This window comes from Lissotriton helveticus, chromosome 2_1 (assembly GCF_964261635.1).
Source record: "Lissotriton helveticus chromosome 2_1, aLisHel1.1, whole genome shotgun sequence".
In the NCBI taxonomy this organism is placed as follows: Eukaryota; Metazoa; Chordata; class Amphibia; order Caudata; family Salamandridae; genus Lissotriton; species Lissotriton helveticus.
In genome coordinates, this window is record NC_136059.1 from 1,955,636,253 (window position 1) to 1,955,661,458 (window position 25,206).

The 25,206-nt window shown below is 42.0% G+C and overlaps 1 protein-coding gene across 2 annotated transcripts in view; it reads right to left on the minus strand.

Moving 5' to 3' along the window:
* The window catches only part of TTC29 (tetratricopeptide repeat domain 29), a 1,214,048-nt gene that overhangs the window by 699,358 nt on the left and 489,484 nt on the right, over nt 1–25,206 (minus strand). For both annotated transcript variants that reach the window (XM_078677661.1, XM_078677660.1), the window contains exon 6: nt 12,161–12,373. In XM_078677661.1, the coding sequence (XP_078533787.1) occupies nt 12,161–12,373 (213 nt within the window). The remainder of the gene's footprint in view (nt 1–12,160; nt 12,374–25,206) is intronic.

A 25,206-nucleotide genomic window follows, 5' to 3' on the forward strand; every position in this document is an offset into this window, starting at 1 on the left:
TTTCTCATCTTGCTGTGAGCGCAGTCTGTACTGATTGGCACTAAAACTGTAGGTGCTCCTGAGTCGTGACTGTAACTGAGCTGCCATTAGATTCCCGGTAACAAAACTAAGTAGTCTGCCCTTGCCAGATCTCTTGCATCTCAGCCTGGACATTGTTCATATCCAGAAATCTCTTATTTACACCACTAATCAGGCCAATATCAGCTATCTGCCATTTGCCATCTACATTGTGATTGCATGCAGAGCGCCGATCTTCCCTGCTGCTGGATACTGCATAACAAGTCCTGAAGTGTACAAGACCGCACGCTGAAGAGCATATACGATTGACGCCAGCCTTATCTCCACATCAGACACTGCGGCTCTCTTTATTGGCTGATACTTCTTGTTACAACTACGACTCCCCTCTCTGCTAACTATGGGCAAACCTGATAAACAACAGCCTAAGTAGTCCTTTGACACCCGCTACACGCCCAGAGAGACGTCGACCCACTCTGACACAGAACTTGATGCAGACTATGCCAAAAAGTCCAAACTGGAAGACACTTTGCAGGCTATCCAACAGAGTTTGCAGGTTATAGCTAACAAGATTGACACCCTGACAATACGTGTGGATAATATGGCAACCAAAATCGATAAGCATGGCGAACGTCTAGATGATGCAGATTTGTGTATCTCAGCAGTTAAAGATGAATCCACCTCCACTACTAGAAAATGCTTAGAGAAGGACAAAATACTAGAAGTTATCAAGAACAAAAATGAAGATTTGGGGGCAAGATCGCGACACAACAACGTTCACATCGCAGGGATTCCAGAAAGTTCAAACAGCGTCCAAATGGAGACATTTGTGGAAGACATGGTGCGCGAGGCCTTTGGAGGGGAGGCAATCTCCCCCATTTTTATTGTTGAACGGGCGCACCGAACTCTCATTACCAAACCAGTTCCAGGAGCCCCACCAAGACCTATTATTGCCCAGATCCTTAATTACAGGGACAGGGACACGATCTTGCGTTTGGCCCGAGAAAATCAACAAATGAACTATAAGGGCAATACAGTGGCGTTCTACCCTGATTGAACGATGTCCGAACAGTCAGCTCGCATGGAATTCGCACCCATGAAGAAGAAGCTGCATGACATTGGAGTGGAATACGCCATGCTCTATCCAGCAAGACTACGTGTGTCTCACGGAGGACGAACTAAAATACTGACCACGCCTAAAGCCGCACAAGACTTCATTAAAACGATTGCTGAAAAACATAAACCGCTGGACAGGTCCACTGCAGTGTCAGACTCAGATTGATGTGGCATGGATCCCTGGTAATTTAACTACTGGGTTTCGATCTTACATTGCATTACCTGCAGCATGGTGTTTGTCTAAGTGGGTCTTCTGTCACTACTTTCCGTGCATCAGGCGCGGAGTAATCCTGTACAACAGGGTGCATTAAGCGTCCCCCTGAAATGTTGTTGTAGTTATACACGGATATGGTTCTGCAGTCATCAGTTGGTAATGTTCAGGACAAATTTCATCTAGCAAGTTACCAACTATCGATTGTACTTATGCTACTTTACCCCTTGTCATTTGCAGGTTGTCTGATGCACCATTCTATGAAGCGTAAAGTTATAAGTTTTAAATTCTGTAGGGCACTGTCTCCACATTTGTAGTAGCAAATCTCTAAATGTGACTTACTCTGCTGAAACGACTGAATGTAATTTCTGGTACTATAAAGGCCATGTTATAGAAGTCTCTCCCGACCACTGTGAGCACTTAGCGCCCCCCCCCCTCCCCCATTGGGTGCTCCCCGTGAAAGTTGATATGATGTTCATTTTGTTCTTCTGGGTATGTCTTTGCCATAATTGGGATGCTAAAGTGGGTGGGGGGAGTTGGGTATTGTTAGTTTGTTTTTCAGGAAATCACACAACGCAACACAAGGCAGCCAACTGGGCTGCTAAAGGTACGATACTAATACACTAATACACTAATACTAATACTAATACACCGTGCTTTATTAGGAGCTCTGGCGCATGTACACAACCAGGGAGCACACCCACACAATATGATATTTCTTACCCATCATAATGAGCAGTAAGGTGTTGCCGACACAACTCAGGTTGATTACCTAGAACGTCCAAGGGTTGAGCAACCCCCCAAAAATATGCCATATATTTGCATATCTTGACAGACACAGCATAGATATTGTCCTTCTGCAAGAAACTCATCTAACGAATGCCACCAATCATCACTTAGGACGCAGATGGGCTGAAGCCATTTTCACATCGTTATATTCCTCCTACTCCAGGGGAGTCATGATCCTAGTGAAAAAGGAGTCAACTTTACTGTAACTCACACACAGACAGATGATGTGGGCCGGTATATCATTGTATCGGGTCAACTTAGAGATCACCATTTGCGATTAGTGAATGTCTATGGTCCCAACATAGATGACCCTGATTTTTTCGCTCATATCCGGGAACGGTTGAGAGAGTTACCTGAGATGGAAACATTATGGGGAGGAGATTTTAACTTGGTATTAAATGATGACCTTGATATATCTGGTACCACTAAAGAATCGCACACTCGGGCCGTAAGAATGCTACGAAATCCTTTTGCTATGCCACAATACATAACAGCTGGTTGCTTATAGAATATTGGCTTACAACCACAGTAGCAAGTACTTGGATAGGCGAAATACGCCATTTGCCAAAGACACTATCGGATTATAACCCTGTATTGCTTTCCATTGATCTGCCCAACTATATTCCACCACCATATATATGGCGGTTTAATGCCAAAGCGTTATTGGATGAATCATATAGAGTGGCCATTCAACACGCCATAGAGGAATATTTCCAAGTCAATCAAAAATCAATAGACGATGCTAGCTTAGTGTGGGAAGCATTCAAAGCCACTATACGGGGAGCATATATCAATACCACTGCAGGCATTCTAAAGGACATTCATAACCAAATCACTAAATGCGAAAACAAACTCCAGCAATTAGAGCGGAAATACGAGCACACTCACAACACTGCTTTATTGGGCACTATCCGTGAAACTCTAACTGAATACCAGAACTTTTCAGATAGTAAACTTAAATATGTGACGAAGAGACCAATAGTAAGAACATACGGGGAGGGTGGCAGATCAGGGCGTGTGCTAGCATATAGAATCTGTCATTAACATACACCACAAGCGGTAATGAAAGTTAAAGATTTACAAGGTAACCTAAAATATGATGTTCAAGTTATATCATGTCCACATATGGGTAATTATATGCCACAGGCAACACAGCTCAGCAGCCTGAAATATTAGCATACCTTGAAGACATTGCAATAGCTTGGTTATCAGATAATCAACGAGAATAACTAGCACAACCAATTACAGTTGAAGATGTCACAACAATAATAAAAACTCTGCCCAATGAAAAAGCACCTGGCCCAGATGGGTTCACGAGTAAATTTTATAAGACATATGTTGATCTTTTGGCACCTCCCCTTGTTGCAATGTATGGGGATGAAAACAAAAAACAAATCCTCCCACCCACACTTCGTGAGGCCATGATTATAGCCCTCCTGAAGCCCGAGAACTGTGAGTCTTTCCACCCACTCTCTTTAATAAATACAGATACAAAAATACTAGCCAAACTTATAGCTACACGTTTGCAACCACTCATGACCAACATTATACTCCCAGATCAATTGGGATTTATACCAAATCGCTCTACGGCACACAATATACGCACTTTCCCATCAACTTAACCCAGAACTCAAGGCGGCGGCGGTTCTATTAGATGCCGCCAAGGCATTTGACTCGATAGAATGGACCTATTTATTTAAAGTACTACAAAAAATGGGTTAACATCCTATACACGAAACCCATCGCACGTATTAAAATAAATCAATATGTTCTCGATGCGATGCAAATTACATGGGGAACTAGGCAGGGGTGCCCCTTGTCACTCCTCCTCTTTGCCATTGCTCTTGAACCGCTGGCATCCAAAATTAGGCAGCATCACCACATACAGCACAGCACTTTTTGCAACAGCCTATAAATATCTCCCTATATGCTGATGATATGTCCGGGGACCGCAAGATAACTTATCTCCCTTACTACGGGAATAAGTTACATTTGGTAGACAGTCGGGACTCCAAATAAACTGGAGTAAATCCACCATAAACCCCAGACGGAAATTACAGTGCCGCACCAAGCAGACTTTCCACTGGAATGGCAATCAGACCCTGTCCGATACCTAGGCATCTGGTATCACAGAGATCCAGCAGTGGTCATACGAACTAACTATGGCACTGCCATAAGTAAGCTGGAAGACAAAGTAGACAGGTGGATACACCTCCCGCTGTCCCTGGCAGACAGAAAAGCTGTAGTAAAAATGGTCATACTACCACAATTTCTATATGCATTTAATAATATTCCAATAACTCCACGAAAAGCAGTATTCCAAAGACTGACATCCAGTGTCACTCGCCTCATCTGGGCTGGTAAGCAGGCCCACATTGAACTGCGTGCGCTCAAACTCCTATACTCTGCAGGCGGATTTAAGGTCCCTGGCTTTCTGTTCTATTATCTTTGTGCTCAGGCGCTATATGCGCATTTTTGGTACCATCCAATCAGATACCTCCCACATACCGCGGTCGAGGATGGGGACGCCCACCCAATACCGCTTCAATATATTTTGCCGCACCCTCGAGCACATGTATCGAAACAAGAAATAAATACCATCTGCAGGACAAATTTGGCATGGCAGAGGATGGGGAAATTGGCGAACAAACTCCCGTTATGCGCGCCAGCGTTACCTTTGCCGCAACATCCAGCTATATCAGTAACTCAGGATATGGTGGGCATGACACTATTGCAACAGGTTGGCATAGACAAGATAGGAGATTTATATAACAACAGAATATCTATAGAAATTGACAACCTTCAATATATTAGCAACGAAACGCTCCTTTTTAAATTCACCTATCACAGGTTGCCTGGTGCAGTCAAAGATTTGCATCCCACATTTCCAGCAGAACCACCAGTTCTTCAAACATTACAAATTTTCATCACTAATCTGCACAATATTCACTTAGTGACCAAGCTATATGTCCTATTACAAACGGACATAGCAGAAAACATATGTAAAGCATGTAATAGATGGTCGATAGTTTTAGACAAGCCTATCCTTGAAGTGGAGTGGTCCAAGTGTTGTGCCCTGACTGACCTACTCACACCAAATGGTAATTTACGAATTATTCATTATAAATATTTACACCAAACATACCACACACCGGCTAAATTAAAAAAATGCGGTCTCCGTACGGATGCGTTTTGCAAACGTTGCGGTGCCGACGAGGCAGATTTTATACACCTAGCATGGCATTGTCCACATGTTAGTGTCTATTGGGAATCTCTAACAACAATGTTAAGTGCTGTGTTGGGAATCAAATTCGACTGCCCGATCCGTCTATGTCTAATAGGTCTGGTGTCCAATCTGAGGTCCAATAACCGTAAACTCTGTGTGATTGCGCTATTATTGGCTAAACAAAGGCTGTCTATGTGCTGGAACGGCAAGAAATACCCCACATGTAAACAATGGATACATGATATGGTGTATTGTAAGGACACATTGAAAAACCATGAAGAAGAGCTTCCATCAAGATCCAAACCACAAGACTATTGGCAACCGTTAACGCTCTACCGAAAGTCCCATCCGATTGATTAATTCCCCCTCGGTTGTAATCTGGATTGTACCTGTGACCTGTGTCAGTAAGGTAAGGAGCATTGTACTGTATTAATGTGTCACACCCACAGATTGCCAGTTGGGGTGAGTGTGTATGTTAGCCTGTATGTTTATTTTGGTTGTGGTTTTTTTTCTACCCTTGTAAGTTGTTACAATGTATGATTTTGATTAAATATATAATAAAAATGTAAAAAAACACAATAAAAAAAGGAAGGAGGGCGCACAACCTCTTCCTCTTGAGCCCAAATGGGCCCCAGGGACCCCATCCCCCAGCCCCATAGATTAATTATAGGCGACGGGGCATATGGCCCCCCTACCTAAGCCTTAAGGATCACCAGGGCCAATTTGTTTTATATTAGGGTAGAGGGCATGTGTTCTCCCCAACCCCAAAAGGGCCCCTGGATCGCCACCCCTTGGGGCCAATGTCTAATTATAGGGGAGGGGGAAAGGTCCAGACTTGCTGAGCTATTAGAGGCCCCAGGGACCCAAACCCATGGGCCCTGATTCATTATGAATAGGTGCCCGGTGGTCACCCATGGCATCCACAAAACATAACATTGAGGGCTGTAGGGGGAGCCCCCAGGGCCTCCCCATAAGGGCCCAAATTGCACTGCCTCGCAAGAGCAGCTGCTTTTGCTTGCTCCCATCGGGCGGGATAAATCAGAATTTCCCTGCCCACAGGTGCGTGGTTAGGGAAACAGATGTGTGCTCCCACTTGACAGGGGCATTTTCAGAAGCTTAGGTGGAAGCACACTTCTTTTCCTGTCCACAGTCCTGTGGGAAGAGAAAACCACTGTGTCCCAGGGGTGGGCTCCTCCGGACGCGGTTAAAGGGCTGGCCCAGAGGGATGGGGTCACCGAGGCTTTGTAAGGCTCCGGTAGGGGGTCATGCGCTCCATCATATCTATTTATTGTTTGGCCCCAGCGGATGGAGCTGTGGGGCTGATACAGACTCGAGGAATGGGGCTGTGCACACTGCTTTCCTAGAAATAAAATGCTTGGGCCCAGGTGATGGGGTCCTGTGGCCACAACAGGCTCGGGGAGAGGGCTTTAAAAGTTGACCCTGGGGGGATAGGTTCCCAGGGTCCCAAAATGGGCATAGGGAGTGGGGCTCCGATCACGTCCTCAACCCAAATAATAAAAAACAATGATGATGCTCTGCAATGTAGTTGGGGGACTGTCAACAAGATGGAAATTCATACATCACAGGAAACTGGTAAATATTGTCCATAATTCACGCAGCTCTGTAGAATATAGTTTTTATGGGTTGCATTGCACGTTTTTTAACAAAACATTTGCATTTTTGCAAAGATGTCTCTGTTTTGATGTCTGAGAGGGAATATATTTGTTCACTAACAGTTTGGTATCAAATGATATGGTCATGGGATCACAACTCTATCTCTGAGCTGGACTTGAGGGGCTTGCATTTGAGACATGAGAGGATAATCATATATATCAAATACACAAGTACCAGTACATACATATAAACTTAACTTTGGACTAAGGAGAGGCCCTTATCACATGACCATACAAGAATCAAGCTGTGGAAGGGGTGCTATTCTTTCTCTTCTGGTAATTCATTGTGTTCCACTGACTGCCGAGAAACAAAAAAAGCAGAACCTGAGAGCGGAACTGACTAAAAGGCATCACTTACCTCTGAAGACACCCTGCAAACCACATCAGACGAGCAAGCATGGACAAAGGTGGAATTGATCAAGGTGTAGATCATACAAGAAGGAGCATAGAAATCCATGCAGGAAGCCATGGAAAAAACAACACAAATCTCTTTCTCTTCCCAATGAACACTGGTAATATAAGGTCACTCACTCCTGTAGGATAGTGATGCAGTATGAAGCTTTAACTATGAGGTTCAAAAGCAAGGGGAATACCTACAACCTACAACTGAAAAGAGGACACGTTGGAAGCAAATGTCTCTGTGACAAAAACGTATTGAAAACTCCATCCACAATGCCAACCTTGGATCAGGACAAACACAAGGAAAATCACAGGTGTACTCAGTCTTGCAGAACGCAAAAGGAAGAAGTCCATCAATCGCACAGTGGAATGGGGCATTTAAAGAGAAGAATGTGGAAGCAGAATTAGACAAAGACCAATGGAGCTGGCTCCCGAGTACCTTGAATGAAGTGAAGGGTAACTGACCAACAGACAGACATACTGCCAAATACAACAATGGAAACTTCCATCTCCTCTGTTGAAATACAGCCGGAGCAAAAAAATGGTTGGAAGAAGGCAGCCCCCCTCAAGTCTGGATAACATGTGGCATAATTACCCTCGAGGTGACATGGGCACTGGAGGATGTATCACTTGCAGGTTTAACAAATTACAACATACCAGCAGAGAAACACAGGAAACACGGCCACCTGAAAAGGGGCCAGGCAGTTTATGTGTCCACAGCCCTAAATATCAAATCGGAACAGATAGCCTCTTCCAGACCCAAGGTGTAATTAATTAAATGTACGCTACATGCCATTGAGAAACCAAGAACAGTATTACTGATTAACACTTATGCACATCCAAAGTCACAAAAGAAAAAAGCTCATAATGCCCTGTTAATAGCCACAATCTCGGACATAAGAAGCATTTACCCCATCTGGGGTATAGTGCTAACAGTTGGCTTCAACTCTAATCCAATCTACTCCCCGGGCGAAGACGAGAAACTAGCCGCTGACAACAAATGCTGGAATGTTCAACCTCAATAACAAATTAAGACAGCACTTCCTGATCACACAGGCCAATATTTGGTAAAATCATTAGAATATCTGGGAATGAGTCATAAATGGCAGGACAATGGATGACATCCCGCCCAAACATACTTTTCTTGGAGGAACAACACCATCCAGACTTGACTACACGGTAATCTCATTACCACTGATGCCTCTTCGCCTCCAATTCTCAATTGAATTCACCACCAGGAGTGATCACTCCTACCAACACATTTATTTTAACTTAAACTTAACTAAACACCAGATTAATCAAGCAACAGAGAGAAGTATCCACTCAATTGATCTAAAACGGCTTAAATGGACTAATGAAACCATCAAAGAGCTCCAAAACATTCTACAGGGGCTTAGAAAAGCAAGTGAAAATGAGGGCCCAACTAAGAAACAAGCGTGGGTAAACTTCACAGTGAAAGTAACAACATTAATGTCTGGAAAACAAAAACGTACTCAGATATAAAAACAAGAAGGTATCAAACAAGTGAGGTTCAGATACTGAAAGGCGAACTAAAAAAGCCATCAGGAGACTTAAAAGAATGGACTTGGATCAAACAGCATGGGACAATGTACGCAAACTGAGGAAACTGTACAAAAAGAAGTTGTGGGAGGATAAAAGAAGCAGTGACAAAAACTTTTGGACAAAACTATTATATAATGCCAAAAAAACGAACTCCAGCACATTTTGGTAAACAATTAACAACTTGAACAGGCCCATCAACTCTCTAACCTCAAACGTACAAGAACATGAGTAGGCAGAGTTCTTACAAAAAGATTTACAGAAACTACAACTTCTGGAAACCCAGCAAGTAAGCAGTGAGAATACGTATATCACCAAGATCTAGAGGTGGTAAAAGGAAATGTTGAAAACTCCATACAAAAAAAGACAGCACTTGCTACCCAAATGTAATATCGGTGTTGCCAGCGGAAGAAATAACAAGGAATTACGACAAAGATGGTACTTGTTACCCAAAGGTAAAATCAGATATGTTCGCTTACTTAGCTGAAGACTTAACAAGAATAATACGGAAAGGCAGAGGAGATGGCGTGCCAGGGCCCAATGGCATTCCTCAAGTAATTTTTTTAAATGTCCCATCCTTCTGGAGTAACCATCTAACAAGACTATTTAAGGAAATCGAACAACTAAATCAAATCCCACCTAGCTGGCAAGGCTCAATAATCACACCGATATACAAAGGAGAAGATAGAACATGACCAGCAAATTTCAGGTTAAACGCATTATTGGATGTAGAAGCAAAGTATTATGCCTCTCTGATCCTGGAAGAACTAACTGAGTGGTCAAATAAGCTTAACCTGATTCCTGTCAACCAGACAGGTTTTAGAAAAGGGATTGGGACGATTACAAATATTGCAACTCTTTCACTTATAGCTGACAGGTATAAGCGGAGAAAACAACACCTGCACCTCTGTTTTATAGATCTAAAGGCTGCATTTGACAGTGTGGATCCTCACCGCCTATGGGGAAAAACTGAAAGCTTGGAATATTCCTGAGAGAATATTAAGAGTAATACTGCTACTTTACTCCCATTCATGGATGAGAACAAGGTTTGGAGATGGCTCCTGACTGTCAAGAAAGGTGACGACAAACAAAGGTTTAAAACAGGGATGCGTGCTGGCTCTTCGCCTTTTTAATTTGTTTGTCAGACTTGGCCCATCGGCTGGACAAGATCAACTCTCATCCACCGCAACAGGGAAAGTTATCATACATAACAACCAACATACTAGAAATCAATACATCAAAAAGTAAAACAATGCTTATCAGAAATTACCCAACTGTCAAACAGAGCATATGGCTTAAGGGTAATCTGTTAGAGGAAGTAACTAATTATAAATACTTGGGGTTTTATATGGACAACAGACTAAACCGCCGAGAGCAGAAAACTCATATGTCACAGTGTACTAGTGCATTAACGTTTGCCTTTAGGACCCTGGCAAAACAACTGAAGGGGCCATCATACAAACCTTTGCTTGCAGTGATATCTGCCAAAATGCTTCCAACAATAACATATGTCAGTATTGCTTTACACAGCAAATACTCTGAACTTCTGAACAAACTACTAGTCACAACATATAAAATGGTTTTTCAGAAACATCAGTATGCTTCACCAGCACAGGTGAGACTTGAATTTGGTCTAACAAGCGAAACAAAAGGGAGGATGTATGCAACAATAAAGCTTCGGAATCGACTGAAACAAAATACAGCTAACTCCACACTCAGCAAAGCTCTCTGGGCGGAATTAGACAATGAAAAAAAATCACCATACAATTAATACCTTCAAAAAGCCTTAACAACCACTTGTACGGGCGAGCTTTGGAATAACAACCTGCCTTATTCAACCTTCAGGCAAGTAATAAACAAAACAACAAAATTTCACTCTTGTGAGTTGACAAAAATATCTTCAGTGTGAGAACGCACGCCTGGATGGTGATTAAAAATTATAAGATCCTTTCAGCGACACCTAATTTAAGTATTACATTTTTGATCTACCGAAAAAGACAACTGGTGGCTCTTTGCTTCGATCGCAGACCAGCCAACCTGGGTCCACAAAGGGCAGACACTATGCCGACTCTGCAAAAGTAACAAAGAGGACTTTATTCATCTAATTTGCACATGTCCCAAACTTTACACAGCACGAGTCACGTTATTAAGAAAAGCGCTAAACATCAGCAGAATAAGGACAAGCAGAGCGGCTATTATAGCAGGGCTAGACCAGTCAGATTCTCAAATGAACTGTCAACTGACAACATTTCTCAACCTCCATGATCTGGCACTGAAAACTGGAACACTAGCTACAAAGTGGATAGAGAAAATTATTACATGATAACAAACTTTATTGTCCATGATATGTAAGTGGAGAATGCTTGTAACTTCACAATCAGGCCTGAAAAGTGAACTCTTAACTGAGAGGTAAAAAGCAGAAATTTTAAGAATTAGTAAAATCTTAATTGCATGCTATGAACCCCTTTTGGATCATATGAACATCATTAATTATAACATTTGAGAATGTAAAGCTTTTACGTTTTTAAAAATGAAGACATTTTATTGCTTACTTTTACTCATGCGATAAATTGTTACGGTTTTAATTAACTAAAGAATAAACATTTATTATCATTATTATTATTATCACCTGTGGCAAAAATATATACTAGACAGATTCAATACTGACGTCACTGGGGATGTCCCTTTGAGACTGCACTCGAAAACATCCCAAGTGATGTTCTCTTCTTTTGCGTATTTGTAGTACCAGCATTACTATCTTTATTTGCCAGTATGAGAGATGTAATATGATATGCCCGTTTTAATACAAAGGTGTTCACCAGCATTAATGTACAAGACATCTTGAAAAGGGAACAAAAAAAGAACGTCAACATCACTAATCATTATGGCTTCGTACGTACCTAAAATCGCTACAAGAAGATAAAAATAAGAACATGTCTTATTTTGTATTTCTACAGTGCTTTATATCAAGGCTTGGTGCTCGAGAAAGTGTAGCTTTCAAGTAGTTAAAGCATGTTTTGCTCGGAGAAAGAATATTGACTATTTATTTCTGTTTATAAATTTCGAAAAACATGACGTGGGTTGAAATAGAAGCCAGCCTTTACTTTTCTCCAGGGAATGCTAGCCCTGGTGCATTGAAGATGGTACGGAAGAGTGCTGCTTTTCACCCACCTTCTTTTGCCATTTGAAAAGCTTTTATGAGGCTTTTGATGGCCTGCTGGTGTTCCTTATTTTCCAGCATTTTGTCTGCCAGTAATGTGTAAATCCTCCAGAGATGCTCGCAGGCCAGTGAGTTCTGAGTGCGGCCTGTCTCATCCGTCCATTTTCGCCCCAATGTCAGCCGATAGAAGGCTTCGTAGTGCTCGGCGGCTTCCTCCAGCTGACCTGTAAAAAACACAAGCCCTTCGTCAGTATCAGCGCCATGGGTCACCAAGCTCTCTCAGACATCAGCACACATCTGGGCACTCGTGAAAAATCAGTTGTACGACCTATCCCTACATGAACCATCCCAATGTTAACAAAAAGCTTTTATTGAAACTGGTTAATATTCCGGCGCAGCCTGTACACGGATATACTGAGCAAAAAGAATATTGCCTCCTCGAGCTGGAGTTGTCATGTCAGAGCCTCGCAGTGGCAGCCCCCACGCCTCTGAAGGACATATTACTGTTTCTCAATGACGCAAAGCCTACAATAAAAGGACAATATCTTAACTCTCCAAGGCAGCACTCTTATTGCGATCTGATACATGCAGCGGCGGTGCACAAGTAGGCCCTGTCAGCGTGTTAGACAGATGTTTGTTCGGTGGCTGAAGGAAAAATATCAGTGTTAAAAACATCAGTCTTCTTTTCGAGGAGCTTTAAGGGCCCGGTACCTCGAGCTTTTTTTATGTGAGTAGTAGTGACTTACACCAGACTTGGATGAGGTAGACTAGAAAGTCTCTGGCGCGCAGGCGCAGCACTGAGTCGCAGCGTGTCACCCAACTAATGCAGGTAAGCAAAAGTGAGAAAATGTCACAAACACCCCATTTCTCAGAGAATATGGATAAAAGGATTTCCTCACGAGAAAACGTGTTTCATGTTAAAAAAAAGGAAATAAAATAATAATGTGCATTTGCATATATACATGAAGACTTTTATCCTGCTTTCGCTTCGTACATTTCATTAACTTCTAGGAACATAGCGCAGGTGCTGTATGAATGTTCATTAGTTACTCAAAATGTAATTTGTTGCAAGGACCTAACGGAGGACACCCGCGGTTCCGTGGGTGGGGGGGCACAACTTTCATGTCAGAGGCGGGCCCCCCACAGCTTCAGCTGACATGAAGCAAAATAACTAAATAAAGCAACTTAAAAGTTGCACGGAAAGACAGGCTGACTGAGGCCTACCAGCTCTGGAAGGGGTGTAAAAAAAAAACGCAAACACCTGCAGCAGATGTGCAGTTAATTATGCTACCACTGCGCCCTTATATGTGGAGGCCTGACCCTTACTTTACAGATGTGCTTCAAAGTAGGCCTGGGCGGTAAATTCCGTTCCATTAGCGGAATTTGCAGAATTTGCGTAATTTCACGTTCCTCGGAGAGCGTGAAATTGCCCAAAATTCTGCGTTCTGCGGCTTCGCGGAATTTTTTGCTTGTTCGCGTTCCCAAAATGCGTGTTCGCGAGATGTTTCTCCCCGAGCACGCAAACAGCTATCGCGAACAGGAAAAAAGCATCGCGAACAAGCAATTCCGCGTGTTCACGGACTTTCTGCGTGTCTGCGGAGATTTTTTACCATTTCGCTGCATTTTGCGTAGCACGACTACGCAAATTTCGCCCACCCCTACTTCAAAGAGCACTCTGTTTGATTGACAGCACTGTGCAGGTGACACACACAGGCCGAGCTCCGCCAATCACACAGAGAACTTGAATACATTCTTCCCGTCCTGGAACTCAGAGGGGCTGTAAGGCTCAGCACACTACGTGTTGCAGGGTTGAAAAGGTATGTTTAAAAAACTAATTTATCGATATGTTACTGCTTGATGGAACTAAGGAAGGGCTATGGCATTCAGTGCGAGGTATGTGCAGCATATGTGCCAACAACCCAAACCCTGCACATATCTCTGTCAGAGATGTAGTCAGGCCCAGCTCCAGGAATTTTTATTTGGGTGGGCCAAGGGTGCATTTGGTTGGGCCACTGCGGGCCTGATTCGTCACTTATATGTCTAGCCAGGCTTGCTTCAGGGCCCTCCTTTTTCTCTCCTTAGTTTTACAAGGGCCAGTACAATGCACTCTTTTCTTTCCAAATCTCTTTCTAAATGTTATCACTCTCAAATAGTGGTTTTTTCCATGTAATGTCCCTTTGATGGTAAGAGGAATTTTTTGAGGTGAGAGTATCAGGCAAGTGACATTTCTCCGGATCTCCCTTATGACCTCCTCCTCGGATTCCCTCACTGCCACCCTCCTCTAGTGCCCCTGATCTCTCCATAGCCCCTCCCCCTCATGAACTCCTCCGCAGACTCCCTCACTATCGCCCTCCACCAGTGCCCCTCATCTCTCCGTAGCCCCTCCCCCTCATGACCTCCTCCTCAGACTTCCTCACTGCTATCCATCCACCAGTGCCCCATATCTCTTCGCAGCCCCTCCCCTCATGACCTCCTCCTCGGCTCCTTCACTGCTACCCTCCGCCAGTGCCCCTCATCTCTCTGCAGCCCCTCCCCCCACGACTTCCTTCTCGGATTCCCTCATTACCACCATCCAATGATGCCCCTAATCTCTCCAAAGCCCCTCTCTCATATGCCTTTCACTTGTTGTATAGCGCTACTCTTAGTGTAGGGTGTCACAGTACTTTACATCCGCACACAGTATACAGTGACAATGAATCATACAAGTACGTAAATCAGTCTACTGGGAATGTCACATAAACCAATGAGGATTACAAGGTGTAGGAATCACATGTCATCCATACTGGTGGGCAGTATATTTTAAGAGGGTTTCATCTAGAGAAACACAAACTCAGGATTTAAAGAGTAATCCAGTGCTTGGGGATTGGCTTTACTAATAAAAATGTATATCTGCCCAAACAAACTCTTTTTAGCAACATTAGAGTAATGAAAGACCTGGGAAGTTCTAACTATATCACAAAAAAGGTTTGCATGCAGCTCTATGATAGGATTGTAACTTCTGAACTGCAAGTAACACAAGAATCTCTGTGACAAAGGCAGTAACCCACGGATCTATCCACATAAAATACAGTTTATCTGCATTTCAAAACTACCAACAGACAAAGGATTGCTCTCCAGCAGAATTATTAATCATCAGATTTATCTGGACATTTTTTATTGTAAATGAAGCATACATGAAGTATGTGTCTTGCTGGGCCTTCCCTGATTTTAAAAATAAGAACAAATACCCACACATTATCTTACCTGTTGGTTCCTCCTCACAGCCCATCTGATAAGCAGCTGAGGGGCCAGGAAAGGTGAATCAGGATAAACAATTTTTTTTTCCCAGCGTGGAATAGAAAAGCAAATATCCTGGCAGCAGAAGGGTTAAGGTTTCAGCTAAGGTTGCCCGCTGCCAAAGAAAGGATTTGTCCCCTTCCCGTGACACAATTGTACCTGCACAAGTGGGCGGGGACACAGCCCACCTTTCTAAAAGCCGATGCGTGATTGGGGGTGCCTGTGAGAGAGCCCAGGTCCAATCACGCAACTCCTAGGAAGAAAAACAGGACGTTTTAAATGAAAAAGGCTATTTACTACTGGCCTTCCAGACTGCACTGCCAGGGACAGGCTCATGTTTGGGTAGGCCAGGCTTATGTTTGGGTGGGCCTGGCCCACCCTGTCCACCCGCTAGAACCGAGCCTGGAGACAGTGAACAATAGTGCAGCAGGCGCAGCGGCACCAGGCTTGGGAGATTCAAATTAAATCTATTGTTCATTTCTAAGTCCTTAGATGGAAGAGCAATGCTTGCTTGCATCATGGCCTCTCGCACCCTTGCTGTCAGGGGCATAGCTATTGATGGTGCAGAAGGTGCAGTAGCATTTGGGCCCAAGAGGGCCAAGGGCACACTAAACCATGATTATTGCTGTATTTTACCACCCCAACAGTAGTTAAAAATGGGGCAATTTTCCCATCTCGCACTTGACCCAATGGCACCATTGCTAAGCCACTGCTTGCTGTGCTACTACTCAGGACAGGCCTACTGGCCAGTCTCAACTGTTTAGATTTCCATATCCACCCTAAATAGAGCCACACCCCAACAGATTGTGAAATACTCCCTCATTCCACCAATCCTTATAGACTCAACTACATCCACAACTTTCTACTACAATCTACAACCCACCCATCAGCCAGTATTTTCACAAGTACATATTTCCTGAGGACCTTTGAAGAAATATCTCAAGTGGAGGAGTGGGGTACTTTTTGGCTCTGGGAAAAGGGCTTTAACAGGAGCACATCCAGGGGGTCAGAGGGTGATCAATATGCAACCAAGGGTGTTGCACTGAGTTAGAAGCCATTTATAGACGGCAGGGGTATAAGGCGGCCTGAAACTTATGGCAACTGCATATATTTACCCAAAATCCTGTTTGAAAACTTGTATTTGTTTTACTTTCCTGTAAAATTAAAAAAAAATGCTCTTGAAGGATATGAAGAGGTCGGTGAAGGTGGAGTCTAAAAATTAGGGCAAGAGAGATCTATTGTTGTGGAGGTCCTGGGATATGAGATACAGACATCAGAGGATGATGTCAGGGGTCTTGTAGCCACTTTTAATGTCTTGATAAAGGGGTGCTGAGAATTCATGATAGGATATGCAGACCACGGAGTGGGAGGGGCCTAACTAGGCATTTTTAAACGAGTATCTGCGTGTGTGCATGTTTTGTGTGCGTACAGTGCCTGTTTTAGCCACAAGGAGGGGTAAGCAGGGATTAACAAGAAGATATATGATGTTGAAAAACGGCTTTTGGGAGTTATAAAGAGGTAGGTGTAGGTGGGGGTACAAAGATTGGGTCAAGATAGATCTATTGCTGTGGACATCTCTGGATATGGGCTACAGACATCAACAGATAGTATCAGGGGTCTTGTAGCCACTTTTAATACTTAGAGAAAGGGCTACTAAGAATTCAGGAACTGGACTGGGCACAGAGTGGGCCAAATACGGCATTTGCAAATGGGTATCTATGTGTGCATGTTTATGTGTGTGTTCTGTTTCTATTACAACACCAAGGATGGGTGGGCAGGGATTAACAGAAATACATAGGGTGAGTCAATCAGCAAAGCAACTTCACTTACAATTTTAGAGTTGGACCATTGCCAAATGTTGTGTCCTCATAGAAAGCTTTTCCTTTCACTGCCTAGGACCGAATGTACTGTCAGAGTGGGCCCTACACAGAGCCTTTGTCATTTTTGGGAGACACCATTCACAAATCCCGTTTTCTCTAAGGGGGCTGGCCTCTCACTGAGGATGTATTTGCTCAGGGTTTAGACCTTCACATACCTAGGCCTCCCAGGGAGCTGCCCTTCACAGACCCTTTGTTGTTCAAGTGAGGTGATTTCTTAAGTATCTCATTTCCTCTACAGAAGCTGTCCTTTCACAGTCCATCCATCATGTCTGCAAACGGGCCCGCATAGTTCCTATGCCCCATCAGGCACTTGACTCCTCACTCTTCTTGTGCAGAGCTCACAGACTCTGCCTTCCGAGAGCGCTGGCTGCTCAAGTTCAATGAACGTTTTTAACTATTACCCTTTAAGAAAATGCCACTCTAAACCCAAGTCACAAAAGCCATCTAAATTTCATTTACAACAATGTTTCAAACTTCAGAGTAAAATGAGGCGGGAGAAGTTTTATTGGCAGCCCCTCTCGTCTTTGGAACACTCCCTATATTCCTAAAAAAAGGATACAGGCCTTTTCTGCTTTAGGAAACAACTAAAAACCTGGCTTTTCAATCTCTAAATTTTGCTGCAGCAACTTACATCTTCTTTTCTACTGTGACACTGCATACAGTTTTAGGTCTGATGCTATCAAAAAGTTTTGATTTCACTATAATTATATAAAATATAATGTACTTATTTACCGGGGATTTCAGCTACTCCTCTCCATCCATTGTTCTGTTATTGTGTCATTCACATTTCATTTTAACCTACAGCATAGGGAATTGGCCCAACCCACTTAAGCCATTGGCTATCTTCACTGAGTGACTGCATGCTCCTCAGATACAAGGAGAACATAAACACGGGCAAGAGAGACTTATTGCTGAAGAGAAAAAGATTCCTTCAGTGCCAATGACTACTAAGCCAATGTGAATTTTGAGGCCAAAACAATATTTTAGCTTTTAGCCAATATGTTTAAAAAAAAAATATATTGGAGAGGGTCATGCGTGACACCATGAGTGAAAGACGTGCAAGAGTGGTAGTCAAAAAGAAAGGTAGAGAGAAAGATCCGTTGCAAAGTTGACAAGAATCTCAGATGGAATGGCTCAGATTTAACAGGAGGAGTGGTGTGATGAAATGGGAAAGGAATGACACAGGTGACAAAAAAGGAGTGTATAGGGGAGAGGATCGCGGGAGGAAGCAGAAGGTTGAGTGCACTGAAAAGAAAATTGGGAATGATAAAAATAAGAGGAAAACCAGGATCTGGAAGATGAATGTGAGAGTGGTAGAAATAAAGGAAAGCAATCTGATTGGAGTCAGACAATGAGAAAGAGGGATACAGGTGGAGGTAGGTTCAAAATTAGGGGTGCAGAAGCGAAAAGATTACGGAGGTAGAGAGGGTGATGAAAGCAGCATTGAGTGAGGAAAGGAGAGAAATAAGTCCCAAGGTATGAGCTGAACTGAATACAAATATTTAGTGGGCAAAAATAGGATGGAATGTGAAAGGGAGAGTGGATGTTATAGGAATTAGAGAACATGAGGTGTGCAGGTTGAAGGCAAATGCGAGGATGTAGGGGAGAATGAGAGGTGAAGTGAAAGTGAAACGAAGAGATAGGTGCACCTATGGGATAGGCAGAGATAAGATTTAGAGAATGAGTTATAGAGTTGCAGGTAGGCTGCTAATTGGAAGACGTAGAGTGAACTAATGAGAGATGGAGGTCCAAATAATGAATATTGAAGAGTGGACAACTGTCTTTCACAGATGTGAGAGAATAAGAAGTGGGGGTGTTAGGGGGCATGGTAAAGTCATGGAAATGAGAGACATACATTTGAAGAACTAGAAACTAGAAGAATTGGATGTAATATACATGCAAAGGTAGAGTCAAGAGGGCAACTGGGAAGGGAACAGGAAGGGGGATAGAAGGAAACTGAGAAAGAAATGAGAACGACTGAGGTGGAAGGCAGTACTTAATTTGAGCCGGTGGAGCCCACTAGCACCAGCTCTTATTTTTCCTCAGCCAACCTTGACCCAAAGCAAGAGAGAATAAAATACATTTCTTTCTCTGTCTCCTTCTTTCCCACTTTTGTCGTAAAACAGTGACAAATGGAGAAAGCAGGGATTGAAAACGTTTTTGCAAGTGTAAGATAAAGAAGCAGGGAGTTTATGGCTGTAGATTAAAAAAGCATGAGATGGAATCAAGACTGTGCAGCCTTGGTATTCTCCACCCCAACCTTCGATTGCACCAGCCGTGGAGCAAAACATTTGGCTTCAGCACTTATACTTTAACAAATTAAGCACTGAGTAGAGGACACGAGTGCCACAGACAACAAGGCTTAATATGTTGGTGAGGGGCAGAAATGGTACGAGAATGAAAGATTGGGTGATATGTTTGAAGCAGAAAAGTAGTGAAAAACGAGAGCGACAGATAAGGCATACCTAGAAGAATGGGATTCAGAGATATAAAGACAGATATCAAGTTAAAAGGTCTATTGGTACATGGTAAATTGACTTTTCAGGAGCACAAAGGCAGCCTTTTGCTCACTATAATTTTTGAGATGCTCATATCCTTATGTCTATGACCTGATATCCCTCTATATTATCAAAAACCAAGAATCTGTACTTTTGGAGCACCCATGCACCCACTAAAATGGATTAGATATGCCGGATGTATGCCTGCCTGCAGAAAGAAAAAGGTACTTACATGTGGTAACAATCTTTCCAGTGGATACTCTTTCTACCCACAGATACCTCTCCTGAAGAACAATCCCAGGTGGTAGTCTGGATCTGGAAACCTTCAAAGCTCTCAAGTCGTCAGTAGAGGGCACTGGACTTGTTCGACGCCAGAAGTGATGTCAAGTAGTGTCACCAAGGCCATAAGGGGACTTCCCCAGTGCAACTATGTCACTTTGCCAGGGCCATTCTACACAATTTCCTCATCTCACCATCCATCAACCCTCCTCCTGGGCAGGCTATGGCTGTGAAATCCTACAGGTGGGAATCTGCAGGTAGAATTGGGAGATCTTTTAAAAAATGTCCCACACTGCTCCAGTTCAGGAAAGGCCTCAAGACTTAGCTCTTCAAATGACCCCAATGGAACTGCACACCCTCGCCATCCCCCAGCACCTTGAGACCCTAACGGGTGAGTTGTGTGCTTTACTAACTCTTAATTGACTGATTGATTGAAAAAAGGAAAGGAGTTTGTGTGGGGAAAGGAGTGTGAGAGGAATAGTTTGATCTAAAATCTTGCTTGCAAACTCTTCCTTGTTTGAGTAGTTTTGAACCGGGCATAAGACCATCTTAATGACAGATACAAGTTTGAAAGGTCTTGGTGGAGTACTGTTACAAGAGAAGGACGGTCATGAGAAAACCATATTGTTCATTTTGGGAGCATTAAAAAGGCAGAGTTGAGATACTCTGTGATTGAAAAAGAGGCTCTTGCCATCTTTTTGGCTGAGAAGAAGTTAAGGAAATTCATATGGGATGATCATTTTGAAATAATAACAGAACATAAGCCATTGAGGAAAATCTTTTTGAACAAAGGAATTGACAGCATTTCCACCAGAATTTGCAAATGGGTGGTTGCGCTTTAAGAATTTGAATAGGATGTTGTGTATGTTCTTGGAGTTAGCAACTCAATAGCAGTCTGTGTTTCTAGCTTGTGATAGGAGGATGATGAGGAAACGATACCAGAAAACAATGAGTTTGAAGATGCACTCTGTGAAAATAAATGGAAAGTGTGTGAAATCACTAACGTATAATACAAGAGAGAGTGGTTGGATGAAATGCAAACTGATTTCACTTTGCTAGAGGTCACGCAATTGATGAAGAAGTGTTGATGTTTGAAAAATGAGGGTGAAGAAAGTGTTAAGCCTTTTTGATGCATAAAAAATTAACTGAGTTTTAAGGATGGTATTCTATTTAGGGGTACTAGATTGGTACCTCCAAGAAGTCTCTGAGAATATTGAGAAAGCTCATGGGAGTCACACAGGGATCTCCAAAACTAAAGATAGAATTTGTGCAACTTACAGGTGGCCAGGAATGGATTTAATGGTGAAACATAGAGTAACAGAGTGCAGTGAGTGTTCGAACACAGACAAAATATTGAAGTGTCACCGGCAACCGTTAGTTTTAAGCAAGTTGCACCTTGGTCCATAGGAAAAAATTGATATAGTTGGTCCCATCAGAATTTCGAGAGCATATCGCTATATTATGAGTGGTATAGATTTATACTGAAGATGGCCTGAGGTGAAGATGATGAATTCGGTAGAAACAATGTATTTTATTGTTGTTTTGGAAGAACTTTTTGAGAGAGAGGGCTATCCATCCTCTCTATTTACAGACAACAGTGTTTAATTCTTATCAAAACAAATTGAGGAATTCTTATTGTCTAGGGGTATAACTCATAAGCAATCAGCTCCCTATCATCCCGAAGTGAAATATTTAATGAGGTATGGAAGGAGGCAGTTCAACTGATGGTTGCTTGTGGCAAAGATTGGGTGAACGAGGTAAGAAAAAAGGTAAAGCTTTGTCGGCTGGCACCTCACTCCCAGACCGGAAGGTCCCCATTTGAATTAATCAAAGGCACAAAGCCAAACTGTTTGATGTGCCCAAGGTGGATTATTGAGAAGAGTGGTTTAGCAGGTCAGTTAATGCTGGGAGAAGAATTAGGAGAAAATGAGATGTATAATATGTTGAAAAGAAAGGATGAGTTTGAGGTCTGAAAGAAAGTGAAAAACAACGATGGTAATGTGGGAGATTGGGTCAAGATCAAGCTTCCTGTGGCAACATCAGATTATTCAAAATTCAGTAAAATGATTAAGGTAGTTTAAAAATACCATCAGAGTAGAGGACAACACAATCTGGAATCTTATTCGAGTAGCAAAGTGTTCAAATGAACATAAAGTGATCAACAAAACAAGTTCACCTAGGAGAATTCAAGATGGTATTGATGATCTTTCTCGGTCTTAGAAACTCTGCAATATTAAGAGTCCTGGTTATTTAAAAGACTATGTAACTTAGATCAACAGTTAGCAGCATTTTATTCTTCTATTTAATTTATATAGGATGTATACTTATTATGTGGAATTGTAAATAATTTCAGTGTATTTCATGGTGGTGGGGAAAGGTGTTTGGTGAGTGAAAAATGGCAGGCTATTCGGCCTTCACTGCTGAGTTTGAAGGCACTGTTTTCATATAAATCCAAAAACTAAATGAATGGACACTTATTGTGCTATTCACAACAGGCAGGTCATGGACTGACTGATCACGACAGACCTCTAACGAAAACTAGGATTTGATATGATCAAACAGGTCATCAGAGCAGTAAACCTAGATTTTTGCCAGTGTGCAACATTCACATGGTGGTGAGCGAAAGGAAGATTGACAGTGTAATTTAAAGATTTAGTCCCAGGATTTAATTTTTCACTATCAAATCGCTTCAAGTACAGAAATGCTAAGCAAACTTGGCTGCATAGAGGAAAATTACAGTACGTCAATCATCATATCTGGGTAAATTAAATGTTCCAGCTTGGAATGTTAATGCCTTCATAATTATTGAATAAGAAGGACAATCCTGCAGACTATTTTCAAAAAGTCCTATCTACTGGAAGTTGAGAACAAGCAGTTATTATAGGTACATTGCTGCGAGCCAATAATATTTACTAACTAGGCCAACAAACAAAGTTTCTATAATGGTTATGAAAGATCTAACAATTTAAAATGTATACCAATTGTAGAGGGATAATAATAGAAGTTTCCGGCTCTCAGTATAACTTCATTGCGGTGGGGTTCTCCACACCTAATACTGGTGGCCTGCTGAGCTATAAACAAATTTATGGAAGATTTGTGTAAGAATTTGTTCTAGTCATTTGACCCAACCTGGTAGAGGGTGACTTTAATATGGCCTTGCAAAACTAAGGTGGCTAAAAGCTCTTCCAGAGAAAATTCTGATTATCCAGAAATACATCTCAAATGCAGTATCTAACTAGCTTTAAACGGATAGAAACCTGGCATGAGCAACATCCAGATACTCATAAGTACACCTATGACCCTACTAGACATGAGGTATATTCCCGCATTGACTACTTCTTAATCTCCTAGTCATTGACTAAAATACGTGAAACATGAATTGGTATTAGATCAATATGGGTTCATGCTAAAGTGGGTACTAAAACTGAAAACAGAGACGGTCTCTATAAAGAGAAAAATGAACAATGTCTATAATCAATAGGCCAGAGTTAGTTGTGTTTGTTTTGTAAAATATGAAGGAATTTATGCTGTTAATTCAAGGTTTAGTGAGTCTAGTGGTGGTATGGAATACATGTTAAGCTTTTGTAAGAGGTGTACTCACTAGTGCCAGACGAACAGTTCAATGTTCCAGACAGGCCAACATAACACATCACAAAACTAAGTTTAAACGATTAGAGGAAAGGTCGGCTAATACATTATTGCATGATACTTAAATCAGCTTAAGGTTTGAGAGAAAGAGTTATTTACTTCACTAAGTTTAAAATGAAGAAGGAAGACCTAAGGATGAAAAATATATATGTTATAGGTACAATTTGTGTGAGAAAATTGGTAGGAATAACGCACTATTAACGAAATCCCGTGAATTACAAACTCAGATTCAAAAAAAGAAGGGACTTAGGGGCACATGCATCAACATAGTCAGTAGAGATTCTTTAATTGGGATTATTAAGGAACCGCGATTAAAGAATCGCTATTGCCTATGCATGTAGGAGTCCCAAAAAGATTTGCGATTCCTAACCATTCCTTAAATGCGACTCGCAAATTGCGAGTTGCAATTAAGGAAATGCTTCCCATTCGAATGAATGGGAATTGCATGCGCAATTTGCCAGTACCCAACAGGTACTCGCAAATTGCACATGCAATTTCAAGGGTGCTAGGGTCTCAAAAGGATACCCTGTTGCACCCCTGAAATTTCAATGTATCCACAGTTGTGCACACACATGCCCTGTGTAACATGGGACTTTGAAAAATGCCCTTTGGTGCATTTTTCAAAGAAATCGCAAATTACCATCAATTTTAGATTGACGGTAATTTGCGATTCCTATTTGCGAAATCGCAAATTTATATTGTTTAATGCATTGCATTTAAGGAATTTCAATTTGCAATTCCTTAAATGCAAGTACAATTTAAGTAATCGCAAATTTGAGGTTACTTAAATTGCAATTTTTCCATTTGGGAATCTGCCCGTTTGTGACCGGTTTTGATGTTGATGCATGTGGCCCTTATTCATCTATGCTCGACTAGAATCACAGGATCAAACTTCTACCACCATTAGTCAGTATTACAAAGATTTATATGCCTGTACAAATAAAGTCGCCGAAAGTTAAATTATAAAGCTACTCTTCAGAAATACCTGTTAAGCAAATCCAGGATTCTGGATCAGGAAATAACTTTAATGGAAATAATATAAAATATAAAGAATCTTCCTAACAATAAAGCATGAGGTCCTGATGGATTTTGATCTTGTTCTATAAAATGTATATTTCAAGTATATCACCTAATTTAGTGGGAATGTTTGACTATACTAGACACCAGGGTCAGAAGCCACAGACTTGGAATTTAGGTAAAATCTCTTAAAATTCATAACGAAAAATGTTGCTCACATTGACTGAACTTCATCCTTTAAACTGTCTAGAAAATCCAGGCAGAAATATTGGCTAAACATCTAAAACATATTATAGGAGAGGACACAGAAGAGGAACAACATGGATTTGTAGCACAAAAAGAAGTTCACATCCATGTGATTAATGTATTACCTTCTTTAGAAATTGCCAGCTCTAGGACATTTCTCTGTTCTGCAATTTTTATCAATGCAGAAATGTTATTTTTAATAAGGTTTTAAGG